This window comes from Colossoma macropomum, unplaced genomic scaffold (assembly GCF_904425465.1).
Source record: "Colossoma macropomum unplaced genomic scaffold, Colossoma_macropomum, whole genome shotgun sequence".
NCBI lineage: Eukaryota > Metazoa > Chordata > Actinopteri > Characiformes > Serrasalmidae > Colossoma > Colossoma macropomum.
The window spans coordinates 1404739-1419405 of record NW_023494793.1 but is presented as its reverse complement, the minus strand read 5'-3'; the positions used below and the strand labels follow the sequence as shown (position 1 = coordinate 1419405).

Genomic DNA, 14667 nt, shown 5'->3' with positions numbered 1-14667 from the left:
GCTTAACAAAAAAGCTCCGGAAAGCAAAACACTGAAGGGTTACTTTTTAAGAGTGCATCCTCCATCCCACGGATGTGTAGCTCTGTTTTGAAACTCTCCTGTCCCTTCATATCACACTGAAACAAAGGTCTGTGATTGGTTATTTTTGCCTGTCAGTCAAATGTCCCTGTCCTGTCAAAGGTCTTGGTTCAAAACATTAAGGGAGCTAAATGTGCAGAACTGTCTGATAGATAGATGTCTGAGTTGTGAAATGATGGGGAGAGAGAGAGAGAGAGAGAGAGAGAGAGAGAGAGAGAGAGAGAGAGAGACAGTGATGGTACAGAATGAAAAAAATGTGCAGAGAGATACAGAAATAAGGACTGAGCAGAGAGAAAGGAAAATAAAGGAAGAATGTGGGAGAGACAGGGAAACAGACAGAATGGACAGAGAAAAGAGCAAAAGCAAAGAGAATAAAGAAAAACAGAAAGAGGGAGAGTATTGAGTGCCTGAGCGAGGGAGTTTGGGACGGTAAGGTGGATCCGTGTGGGCGTCCCGTCCCCAGTGTGGCACAGTTAGCCTGCAGCTAAAAACATTACAGCTCACACTCTCCAGCAGGAGGGAGTGCAAAGACCTGTACCGGAATACGCCGGCCATGACGGATAAAAGCATCAGGATCTGAATATTAATAACCCTGTGGAGCCACTTTCACAGCCCAGGCTCAGTCACTCCCTTTCTACTACTGCATCACTCCAACACTCTGCTTCTACGCTTGCATCACTCCATCACTCCTTTTCTTTAGCCACATCATTTCATCATTCTGCTTATACAGCCACATCACTATCACTCTGCTTCTGCAGCCGCATCACTGTATCACTCGGCTTCTACAGCCGCATCACTCCAACACTCGGCTTCTACAGCCGCATCACTGTATCACTCTGCTTCTACAGCCGCATCACTGTATCACTCTGCTTCTACAGCCGCATCACTGTATCACTCTGCTTCTACAGCCGCATCACTGTATCACTCCTTTTCTTCAGCCACATCACTCCAACACTCTGCTTCTACAGCCGCATCACTCCAACACTCGGCTTCTACAGCCGCATCACTGTATCACTCTGCTTCTACAGCCGCATCACTCCAACACTTCATTTCTAAAGCCACATCACTCCAACACTCCACTTCTACAGCCGCATCACTCCAACACTCCACTTCTACAGCCGCATCACTCCAACACTCCACTTCTACAGCCGCATCACTCCAACACCCGGCTTCTACAGCCGCATCACTCCAACACTCCACTTCTACAGCCGCATCACTCCAACACCCGGCTTCTACAGCCGCATCACTCCAACACTCCACTTCTACAGCCGCATCACTCCAACACTCCACTTCAACAGCTGCATCACTCCATCACTTCCTTTCTTTAGCCACATCACTGTATCCCTCTGCTTCAACAGCCGCATCATTTCATCACTCCTTTTCTTTAGCCACATCACTCCTTCATTCTGCTTCATCAGCCACATCACTCAATCACTTGACTTCTGCACGTGAGCTCCTGCTTTGTTGCAACAAAAACCTGCAGCCACACCAGCCCTTTGCGAATAAGACTGGACATTCCTGAAGAAGGATCGACACTCGGCTCGCTCAGAGACCCTCACTGATGCCGTGTTTCACTCACAAACGCGTCACAGTACAAGAAGAGGATGAGTTATGATTTCCCACTAACGCTGTCTTTCAAAAAGGCTTTTCTACACTGTGTAGTCACAATGAAATGTTAATCACTGATAAAAGACATATTTTATCTGTGTTGTGTGGTTTTGTGTGTTGGCAGGACCTGGGCTTAGAGGGCACGTCCCTGAACGACATCCTCTACAAGAACGCAGCTTTCCTGAACCTGGTGGACCCCATTTCTCACGAGCTGCTCCTGAGCCTCGCCAGAGACATGCAGTGTCCTAAGAAGGTCAGACTGATCTACACACTGTGGAATCTTTAGCGTTTCAGTTTTGATTTGGAATATATAGACCTCGTTTACACCTGGTCACCTTATGTGTCTTGAGTATCAGGATTATATACGGATGAGGCCAAACCACATACAAATGCAGGTGTAAAGCAAAAGGTTTACATTTAACCTCTGGACTAAAAATGGCACTAAATCCTCGTCAGAGTCCGACTGTGTACTTGTTAGCTCTATTCAAGCTTATTAGCTTGTCTGAAGAGTTAGCCTCTGTTATCCAATACAAAAACCTACACGTTTCCCTTGGCTATTTTTAAATAAAACATTTTTTTAAATGTGTTCTTCTATGTTTTGCAAAATCTTTGTATCACTGATTTTTTAGCCTCTTAACAGCAGTGGTATCGGCTAAAAGATAAGCCTACGGCTCTACACTAATTTTGTTTGGTCAAGTGAATATTTGTTCATTAGCTCCTATGAATACTCATCAAAATTAGTCAGAATTCACATCCTAATAAGTATTCTGCTGGCTTGTAGGTCAGTGCCTTAGAAGGCAGCTTTGTGATGAAGATTCCTGCAACCGAGACGCATTTGAGACACGCTTTGAATGCAGCAGTACATCAAAACATTGCCAAAATACAGACAGCTCACTGCTAGTTGTTAGCATTTAACTGTGTTAGTGTTAGTCATGGTCTTTTTATACAACCCCAATTCCAAAAAAGTTGGGATGCTGTTTAAAATGTAAATAAATGTAAATAAAAACAGAATGCAATGATTTGCAAATCTCATAGACCCATATTTTATTCACAATAGAACATAGAACAGATATCAGCAGCACCACCTCAAAAAAGTTGGGACAGGGCAACAAAAGGCTGGAAAAGTAATGGGTACTAATAAAAAACAGCTGGAGGAGCAATTTGCATGAACACCAGTGTAGTATCAGTACATCCAGCAGCGTCTTATTCAAACATTAGATTCGGACATATCTTTAAAACTTAAAATTTAGGTTTTACTGAACTCCAAATAATACATTGACAGATTCCAAGATAACGATTATTGTTCTGTTTACTTACTAATAGAGCTTCAGTGAACTCAAACTTTAAGGCAGCCCAGTTACTTTTTAGTTTAATTCAACAAATCTTCCTTAACTGTAGCTGGCTCCTGAAAAAAGACTTTCCCTGAAGTTTAATCGAGAGAACATCTGCTAGCTTCCATTAGCATTCAGTTCACTTCCTTCCCATCTTTGAAGATTTCTACACATTCCGAGTCTGTAATCACATTATTTTAATCTCCTCAATGTCGGCTCTATTTCCCACGGAGGCTCCTCCAGATAAGAACAGACGAATATACAGCGCCGCAGATACGGATCAGTGGGACTGTAGCGTGAGCAGGCGCTGATTTCTCATCGCTCTGCTGTCCAAACTCAGCTTGAGATCAGATCTGATATAGTTGATTTAACATTTTTTTCTTCTGATTGCATCAGTGCTGACATACAGGATTATGGGAACTGTAGGGCGACATGTTAGTTTTGTCATTACTGTTATACCGGTATGCAGATACATGCAGTTAATGTGACGTACAGACAGTGCAGAACTTGCTGAGTCCCTCACCTCTCGTGTAGTGGCTGCAGCCTGAGGTCAGTTAGTCTAGTTTACTGTCAAAGCAGTGACATCAGACTGTAATGAGTTAATGGGGAAAAGAGAGTGGAAAGAAAGGCCAGTCTCTTGGGGTTAGCCATTAGCCATTACCCTGGCATGGAGAACAGCTGGCTCTCCGTGTGCTCTGCTTATGGCACTCCTCGCTCGCCCGGCTGCTTGATGCAACGCCGCGGTCTCAACCTACAAGCCGAAAGGTCTGTGTAAGTGTAGACATTTGCACAGCAGTGCAGTATCATTTCAACAGTACAACCAGTATTAGCTAGTAATCAAACATATCTAGGAGGCATGATGGCTAATCAGGCAATTTGGCCTCTTTAGGCTTGTGCTGTAACAACTGCATACAATGAACATGAGAAATCATGAATCGCCATTTTTTTATGTGACAATACATTTTCAGCTAAAATTTCATGATGGTGACCGAAGAAAACATCTACGCTGGACCAACGGAGGAACCTCAGCAGGCGGTGTCTTATGGAAACATTCAACTTGGACATGACTTCAAAATTTTAAATTCAGATTTTGCTGAACTTCAAATAATACGTCGGCAGGCAGCAGTTATTGTTCTACTCAATGACTATTAGATCTTCAATAAACTCAAACTTTTAAGGCAGACACACTACTTGTAAATCAGTACAACAAATCATTTTCATCTGGCTCCTGACAAAAAACTTTCCCTAAAATTCAATTTAGAAAACATCTGCTAGCTTCCATTAGCATTCAGTTCACTTCCTTCCCATCTTTGAAGATTTCTACACGTTCCGAGTCTGTAATCACATTATTTTAATCTCCTCAATGTCGGCTCTATTTCCCACGGAGGCTCCTCCAGATAAGAACAGACGAATATACAGCGCCGCAGATACGGATCAGTGGGACTGTAGCGTGAGCAGGCGCTGATTTCTCATCGCTCTGCTGTCCAAACTCAGCGTGAGATCAGATCGGATATAGAAGAGCGGAGATTAGACTGCGTGTGAGGGGCGGGGGGTGTTCGGTAAGACCTCTTGGAGAGTAAATCTCCGTGTGGATTCTTTGTGGGATCTTTTTGTAAGCTTTCACTGGGAAGCAGAATCAAAGGCCACCAGGGCGGATGTGCTGATCTGCAGTTACCACCAGGGAAGACCACGATGTTTGGAGCGATAGTTTGGTGGGAAAAACACGAGAGCGCAGTTTCAGCCCTCTTCATTCGCTCCAGTGTAGTAAATCAGACGTTTGGTGTCTGAAGTTTGCTTCTTTGGCTTTATGTTAGAGCCACAAGACCAATGTTGCTGAGAAGCAGTGGAACTACAAATTAGCGTGGTGCTAACTGCATGCCTAAATCATCACGTAGGGTAATGGAAGCTTATGGAAGTCATTCACTTCCAGCCAGCGTCACTTGATGATGATCAGCTAGCAATCTTGTGACATGAAGTTCAACTTTGCTCAACTTTATGCAAATGAGCAGTGACGTGGGGCGGCAATGACCAATCAGAAAAGACAGAAAAGTCAGCTGCACTGACCTTGGTTTACGCTGAAGATTGTTCCGCTGCATTAACATGAAAATGTTGGAAAAGCAGATCGCAGTGCTGGTAACCCATATAGGAGAAAATATATGGACATATTTTTATGTATTTGAAATACATTTTCACAACAATGAAGGGTTTCCGGCATGATGGTCAGTCTTTAATGATTTTCTGAGTGCCCATTGGTCAGTTTCACACAGAATGTAGACGGACACACAAATCCACCAGTTCCACACGGTGAGAGGCAGATGACGTGTATCTCAGCCCCTCTTCATAGGCTCATAACTCCGGATGTGAGTCTCGTATGATCTCGTGATAAGATGGAATGGAAAGGGCGACTCTACAGATTCAGGAAGTGTTTGAACTGGATTTCTGAACTGGATCATCACAAAGATATTAATAGAAACACTGAGAAACATCTAATTTGACATGCCGACGTGTTCATTGACCCCAGAGGGTTAATAAATACAGCCTACGCTGGCTAAGCGCTGGGTGTTACCGGCTCCCATGCTTTTAAAAATCCAGTTTGCCTGACGACGCAATCCAGCCGAACTCCCTCTCTACCTGCTCTCGCTTCAGACCGCCCACCAGCGACAGGTTGAAGACTGCACGAGCACCGCTGATCATGACTTAGATCATGACATGAGTATGTGATTTCTAAAGTGTACTGTTATCTATAAACGTGGATTAAAGTACGGACAAAATTCAGGCTTTAAAAATGTATCTACTGCTGATTTTAGCCAAGATGTTTGATGCACAGACGGCTGCAGGAATTTGCTGCCAACATGAACCTGCACGAACACCTACGCTGTGTGGCTGCTCCCTCATCGAGGCGCTCTGTATGACGGAGTCTCCATCTGGTGACCTGCATGTTTGACCCGAGTTGATGGCATTTACGAAGAAAATAAGCATCATAAGGATTAGTGGGCGTGTCTCAGACATGAATGCACACAAGCGCCAGGAATGTGCTCAGTGTCTTGGGATCTTAATGTGGATGTCAACAAAACATTGAGACAAATGGGAAGTTTTACTTGACTGGAAAAAAACATGGAATCGTAACGGGACAGGAACCTCTGTGGAAACCTGCCCTGCCGAGCAGCTGCTGTTGGAATGAATGGAGACGGTCCCTTTTCCCCTAAAGCCTTATCAAAGTCACTCATATAGAATAATGTTCACAGCTGCATTTTTTCCACCCAATGCAGCAGCTGAGACATGTTTGGTGTTTGAAGTTTGCTTTGTAGTTTTAGCCCTGGAGCTATAAGGCCAACGTAGCTAGGAAATAATAGAATCTTAGATGCCCCAATTAGCATGGTGCTAACAGCATGGCTAAATCACACACTCTTCAAACAGTGTGGAGTTGTTCAGTATCTCTAATAGACCTGATTTTGTGGTTTCTGATACTGTATCGACTAAAGTTCATTAGCATAGTTAAAAATAGGGGTAACCTGAATTTTGTTCTTAGCTAACAGTCATACAGTATCAGAAACCACATAATCAATTCTATTAGAAATTATTTAAGGGGAAATGTTTCAAAATCACCCCCTAATTTAGGGTGTGAGGTGTAAACAGAGAGGTTCAGAGCGGTTTGGTGTGAAATGGTTCAGATGTCTTTACAGTGGTGGTGATAGGAACCAGGGGTCGCCATGACTACAACACAAATATAGACATTTTATTTACTATCCAGAACCACCAGTGAACCTACACGAGTCTTCTGAGTTTATATGGAATGTTGATGATGGAAAATAGTAGAAAATCTGGAATAATAAGTTTTCTTTGGGGACTATTTTGCCTCACAGCGCCCTGCATGTATCCCTCCACCATGAATGGAGTTTAAGTTCTCTAAACTATCATAAAACAGTGTCTCAGTCATCAGGCAGTGAATTCATAACCATTTCATGTAGGAACTTTCTGTGAGGGAGCTTTTAGAGGTGGATGTCTGGTTCCTATCACCACCACTGTGAACAGCTCTGACTCAGTAAGTTTCTCTAGAACAGAGCGTTTCACACCAAACCACTCTGAACGACATCTTGAGTTAATCGAGAAGAAATTTTGAAAATCTGTGGAATTCCTTGTTAATTACTTCGATACAGTTTGAGGAGGGTGTTTGTGATGCATGCAGGTAGCACTGTGCTAATTGGTGGGGCCCAATGCTTGTTAGCTACATTAGCCTTGTAGCTCCAGTGCTGAAACTAAAGAAGCGAACTTCAGACGTCAAACTTGTCTTGTCTTGGCTGATGGACTGCGTTTGTGGTAAGAGGGGGAAACGATTCCCTTACACATCCTCCTTCAGAGAGCTGGTCATTTCCAGGCTGTATTGACTCCTCTTGTTGATTCCCAGTCTGTCTGCTCTCGGAGTTTGTGTGGTTATATTTGGCTGACAGAGCTGTGACAGTGTGAAGATGCTCTGGTTCACAGCCCCAGGCCGCCTCCACCCGAACCCCTGCAGCCGACTGAGCGCTCGCTCTCAGAGTCTGAACAAAAGCAGAAGATCCAGCCCCCGTTCTGGATTACAGACTGGATTAGTGTTCTCATCCACACAAAAGGATTATGATTTTGTGCTTCAGCTGAATATCTGCCAACCAAATTGAGAAATCAAACTTTGGGCGGCACAAATTAAATGCTAAAATATTCACTTGCCACACTTGGCTTTGAACTCTAACTCTGGAACTCAGTAACACTATGAAGGTTCAGTGATGTTTACATTTCCACATTAGCCCTTTAAATGGCCCTGTGTGGTTTTATATATCAAAAAACATTTTTTTATTTTACCCGACTATTTCACTGCCTCTCTTGATGCCTATGTCCCTAATATAACAGGCTGTTTTTGCTACTGTGCCTTTAGGACTGATATATGTAAATGAGCTCTGTTCTGATTGATTGCCCTGTATTGAGCCTCATTCAAAAGCAGTCCAGGCTCCAGACTGCGACTAAAATGGTCGCAATTGCGACCACAATTATTCTTTTTCAAGACCATATGGGAAAAAAATATGTATGAACATATATTTATACTTCGATCAGGCATAACATTATGAGCACCTCCTTGTTTCTACGCTGATTGTCCATTTTATCAGCTCCACTTACTATATAGGTGCACTTTGTAGTTCTACAGTTACAGACTGTAGTCCATCTGTTTCTCTGATACTTTGTTAGCCCCCTTTTACCCTGTTCTTCAGTGGTCAGGACCCCCATGGACCCTCACAGAGCAGGTACTATTTGGGTGGTGGGTCATTCTCAGCACTGCAGTAACACTGACGTGGTGGTGGTGTGTTAGCGTGTGTTGTGCTGGTTCGAGTGGATCAGACACAGCAGAGCTGCTGGAGTTTTAAGCACTGTGTCCACTCACTGTCCACTCTATTAGACACTCCTACCTTGTCAGTCCACCTTGTAGGTGTAAAGTCAGAGACGATAGCTCATCTGCTGCTGCACAGTCTGTGTTGGTCATCCTCTAGTCCTTCATCAGTGGTCACAGGACGCTGTCGGCTGGATATTTTTGGTTGGTGGACTATTCTCAGTCCAGCAGTGACACTGAGGGGTTTAAAAACTCCAGCAGCACTGCTGTGTCTGATCCACTCAGACCAGCACAACACACACTAACACACCACCCTCACGTCAGTGTTACTGCAGTGCTGAGAATGATCCACCACCCAAATAGTACCTGCTCTGTGAGGGTCCATGGGGGTCCTGACCACTGAAGAACAGGGTAAAAGGGGGCTAACAAAGTATCAGAGAAACAGATGGACTACAGTCTGTAACTGTAGAACTACAAAGTGCACCTATATAGTAAGTGGAGCTGATAAAATGGACAATGAGAACAGAAACAAGGAGGTGCTCATCATGTTATGCCTGATCGGCGTATGATAACTAATACTAATGAATACATTTTAAACATATATTTAACAAAATAACATTTTGGCCATTTTCATGCAGTGAATTTTTTACTATTGACCTGTTAGTGTCGCTGAGTTACTGTGTGGTTATTGCGGACGTGCACCGTGATGTATGGAGAGCTGAAAGTGAAGAAGCTTGTCTGTCTGTGTTTTTAGGATTCGGACATGCTGAAGTCGACAGATAAAATCTGCAGGCAGCTGATCTATCACCTCACTCCGCACTCCAAGTGGCTGAGACAGAGCATGAGCCGGAGGAAAGCTCAGGCCTGGTGAGCTAACTGTTTATTACCCAACACCATACAGCATTTTATTACCCAACACAGCACAGTGTGTTTATTACCCAATACCGCACAGCCTGCTTATTACCCAACACCGTAAAGTGTTTACCGAACAACCTTTTATTACACAACACCAAATGGCCTTTTTATTACCCAGCACCATACAGCCTGTTTATTACCCAACACTGCATAGCTTATAACCCAACACAGCACAACTTAGTTTGTTTTCTACCCAGCACCACAAAGTTTGCTCTTTACCCAACACCACGCAGCCCTTTTATTACCCAACACCACAGAGTTTGTTTACTACCCAGCATCACAAAGTGTGCTTATTACCGGAACACCGCACAGTGTGTTTACTGCTCAACACAGCACAGTGTGTTTACTGCTCAACACCGCACAGTGTGTTTACTGCTCAACACCCTGCACAGTGTGCTTACTGCTCAACACCGCACAGTGTGTTTACTGCTCAACACCGCACAGTGTGTTTACTGCTCAACACCCTGCACAGTGTGTTTACTGCTCAACACCGCACAGTGTGTTTACTGCTCAACACCGCACACTGTGTTTACTGCTCAACACCGCACAGTGTGCTAACTGCTCAACACCGCACACTGTGTTTACTGCTCAACACCGCACACTGTGTTTACTGCTCAACACCGCACAGTGTGTTTACTGCTCAACACCGCACACTGTGTTTACTGCTCAACACCGCACAGTGTGCTAACTGCTCAACACCGCACACTGTGTTTACTGCTCAACACCGCACACTGTGTTTACTGCTCAACACCGCACAGTGTGCTAACTGCTCAACACCGCACACTGTGTTTACTGCTCAACACCGCACAGTGTGTTTACTGCTCAACACCCTGCACAGTGTGCTTACTGTTCAACACCGCACAGTGTGCTAACTGCTCAACACCGCACAGTGTGCTTACTGCTCAACACCGCACACTGTGTTTACTGCTCAACACCGCACAGTGTGTTTACTGCTCAACACCACACAGTGTGTTTACTGCTCAACACCCTGCACAGTGTGCTTACTGTTCAACACCGCACAGTGTGCTAACTGCTCAACACCGCACAGTGTGCTAACTGCTCAACACCGCACAGTGTGCTTGCTGCTCAACACCGCACAGTGTGCTTGCTGCTCAACACTGCACAGTGTGCTTGCTGCTCAACACCGCACAGTGTGTTTACTGCTCAACACCGCACAGTGTGTTTACTGCTCAACACCGCACAGTGTGTTTACTGCTCAACACCGCACAGTGTGCTTGCTGCTCAACACCGCACAGTGTGTTTACTGCTCAACACCGCACAGTGTGTTTACTGCTCAACACCGCACAGTGTGCTTACTGCTCAACACCGCACAGTGTGCTTACTACCCACACAGCCTTTATTACCCAACACTGAATGTTTATATTGAACAAAGGACGCAGATTGTTTATAATCGTGCAGAATCTGAAACAACTTCCTTCACGTTTTTATTTCTATGTAAGTTTAATATATAATTGCATTGTTTGTTTATGTTTTGAAGAGATACTCAGTTACGATCCACATCTACGTACAAGCTTCATTCATCACCTGTCAAACCGATTTCATTAGTCATGCTGGTGAAACGGTGCAGTAATTTCTGGCAGTGCGGTTGTAGATAAATGTAAGGAATTAGAGCTCATTAAGCTCCACTCTGCAGTACCATTAATCTCACAACGACTGCACATGCACGGAAATCTGCATTCAAAGATTCTTATATAACGTATATATTTTTACATCACTATTATTGTCTTTTCTGTAAGATAAAGGGACATATTGATCTCATCAGCCCACGGGTACCTGCTGCCATGTTTTGTAACTATGGCCACAAAAGCAGAAACACCTAATCGGCCATGTTACATTATTATTTAATATCTGCCAATTTCTATCAAGTGTTTTTATTTGATATATCGAAATATGTGTGAAGCAGAGCTGGTGTTCCTGTCTGCTCCGCTGCCTGATGAAGTGCAGGAGGTGCTGCAGGGCTTTTGGAGCAGGACCTGCTGAGTGCATTAGTTCGGACGGAACCAATGATCTGGCACCGGAGTTCTGCTAAAGAGATAGAACTGATCAATATCTTAGCATTTGTGTGTGTGTGTGTGTGTGTGTGTGTGTGTGTGTGCGCGAGTGTGCGCGTGTGTGCGTATGGCTCTGTCCTGAGTTAATCTGTGCAGGGGAGAAAAAGCTAAAGAAGAAAGAGAGAGAGAGGAGATAGTGAGAGAGAGTGTTAGAGAGGAGAAAGAGATGAGAAAGAGAGAGTTAGAGAAGGAGGATATAGTGAGAGAGAAGGAGAGAGAGAGCTATAGAGATGAGAGAGACAGAACTAGAGAGAGATGAGAGAGAGCTTGAGAGAGACAGATCTAGAGAGAGCTAGAGAGAGCTAGAGAGAGATGAGAGAGGGAGAGCTTGAGAGAGACAGATCTAGAGAGAGATGAGAGAGAGAGAACACTGCGTGCTAGAGACTTACTTTTATTTTTGCCTGGAAGGGTAGCATTTTTCTAACGACAAGTCAGGAGCTCAGACTCTGATTGGTCTATGAGTCAGGAGCGCAGACTCAGCAGAGCTGCTGGAGTTTTTAAACCCCTCAGTGTCACTGCTGGACTGAGAATAGTCCACCAACCAAAATATCCAGCCAACAGCGTCCTGTGGGCAGCGTCCTGTGACCACTGATGAGGGACTAGAGGATGACCAACACAAACTGTGCAGCAGCAGATGAGCTATCGTCTCTGACTTTACATCTACAAGGTGGACTGACAAGGTAGGAGTGTCTAATAGAGTGGACAGTGAATGGACACAGTGTTTAAAAACTCCAGCAGCACTGCTGTGTCTGATCCACTCGAACCAGCACAACACACACTAACACACCACCACCACGTCAGTGTTACTGCAGTGCTGAGAATGACCCACCACCCAAACAGTACCTGCTCTGTGAGGGTCCATGGGGGTCCTGACCACTGAAGAACAGGGTAAAGGGGGCTAACAAAGTATCAGAGAAACAGATGGACTACAGTCTGTAACTGTAGAACTACAAGGTGCACCTATATAGTAAGTGGAGCTGATAAGATGGACAGTGAGTGTAGAAACAATAATGTTATGCCTGATCAGTGTAAACTTTCCGATTGGGAATGTAATCAGATACAGGCGTTTACACTGATATTATTCAGGATTACTCACCTCGTTCAATCAGATAGAAACTGTATTCTGAATTATCTCAACAGGACTAGACTATTCCGACTGAGGTGTTTACATGGACTTATTCTATTCCGATTGAGCTGTTAGTCGGATTGTTAACGGATCATCAGACTGTAATCGTTGCTACTGTCAACCTGAGAGGGTTAACTTATTTTCACCAAGAAAACGTCGTATGACCGGGGCATTCGCATGTGAGTGTGTGTTGTGTTGAATTGAAAGCTCTAGTGTTCTGTGCTCTGTGTTTGTGTTGGGTTCTCTCCAGGGCTCTGAGAGAATCTGCAGGCTGGAGCCTGTTCCACAAACCAGAGCCAGAATTAGGAGTGATGATCAGAGAGGAGGAGAGAGAGAGAAGAAAGCATATACCTCTAAAAGCTCCCTCACAGAAAGTTCCTACATAAAATGGTTATGAATTCACTGCCTGATGACTGAGACACTGTTTTATGATAGTTTAGAGAACTTAAACTCCATTCATGGTGGAGGGATACATGCAGGGCGCTGTGAGGCAAAATAGTCCCCAAAGAAAACTTATTATTCCAGATTTTCCACTATTTTCCATCATCAACATTCCATATAAACTCAGAAGACTCGTGTAGGTTCACTGGTGGTTCTGGATAGTAAATAAAATGTCTATATCTGTGTTGTAGTCATGGGGACCACCACTGTAAAGACATCTGAACCATTTCACACCAAACCACTCTGAATCTCTCTGAAACGTTGAAAAAAAGGTGGGCATTCCTGAATAAAAGCCTATTGCGTTCAACGAGTGATGAATGGGGTGGAGGGGCTAATAAACCATAGAGCAGCAGGTTCGCTGCAGCCTGTAACTATACAGGGCGATTCAGAAAGATTCATCTGATTTCAAAGCGCCATATTTTTACAACCGTGAGGCACCGAGGAACCAATCACAATCCAATTGAAAGAGGGGTCATAGAGTTTCTAACTGTCACCGGAAGATGGCTCCCCCTTCAGTCTGAGAGGAGATGAGACCCCTGAGCAGAAAGTGTTCTGCGTTCTCCACTTCAATAAGAGTGAATCCGTCATAACTGTGCAGTGTGATTTTCATGGGCAGTGAAGCTCCAACAGCTCAGAGCGTTCGTCGTTGGTTCCACAACACTGGATGATCTCCGAAATCGCACTGAAAGAGCCGTGAGTGCAGCGACACCCGACACGCTCAATCCAGTATGGGATGAGTTTGACTATGGTGTTGATGTTGTCTGTACAGCTGGAGGAGGTTCATATTGAGACCTTGTACAATTACATAATAAACTTTATGCTCATTTAAACCATTTACAGTTCACTGAATTGATCTGTAACGATTTACAAGAGAAATGAATCATTTTGAAATCGGATAAATCACCCTGTATATTGGTGTTTCTGTTAAAATGGCCAGTGCACATAGATGCAAGGGTGGTACTAAATCAACTCACTGTGCATTTCACCCAGCGTGAGCTCTGCCTATAATCTCACATCTATTCATATTCACTTCTTTCCTGATGAAATGAGCACATGTTCGTTCTGTTATGTTCCGTATCACCGTAATGGAGCTCTTTTCACACGGAAATGAGAAAAGCAGCAGCACTGAGAGCCCCCCCCCCTCCCCCACAGATCGGTGTCTGTTCTCTATTCTGATGAATTTGGATCAGTTTCCCTGCAGCTCGTGTGGAGACGTCCTCAGACTGCTGAGCTCATTGTCGGGATTTGGTCTGGGTGGATGGAGCCAGCACTTAATACAATAATACCATTACCAAATATGATTAATGTTCCGACAGTGTGTGTTCCACAGCGGGAGAGCAGGACACGCGCTGACAAAGCCCAACTAAAAACGCCGGAGGAAAGAGGAATAGAGAGGTGGAGAAGAAAAGATGTACAAGGAAGAGAGTGTTTCCTCCAGCGTTAGTGGAGGGATATATCACTGCTGTCGGAACCAAACCTCATATTTCCATTTTTGTCGTTTGCGATTTTTTGCAGAATTTGAAAATGCCAGCTGCCCTTTCATTTTGTGATGAATGGACCAATAGAAATGCTCCAAAATTACTTACTTAAAAAATCTAGCTCCATTAACTTCCACTCAAAGATAAGTGTTTTTCCTTCTCATGTAAAGTTACCATTTCGGAGATTTTTTGTTCCGACAGCAGCAATATATACATCACTGTCCAACGAAAAACAAGTGTCTCCAAAATAGGAACTTTACCA

The 14667-nt window shown here is 44.2% G+C and overlaps 1 protein-coding gene across 1 annotated transcript in view; it reads left to right on the top strand.

The window, feature by feature from the left end:
* Positions 1–14667, top strand: part of LOC118813042 (leucine-rich repeat-containing protein 75B-like) — a 58003-nt gene that overhangs the window by 17584 nt on the left and 25752 nt on the right. The window contains exons 2-3 of the mRNA XM_036578178.1: positions 1811–1939; positions 9128–9240. Coding sequence (XP_036434071.1) covers positions 1811–1939; positions 9128–9240 — 242 coding nt within the window. The remainder of the gene's footprint in view (positions 1–1810; positions 1940–9127; positions 9241–14667) is intronic.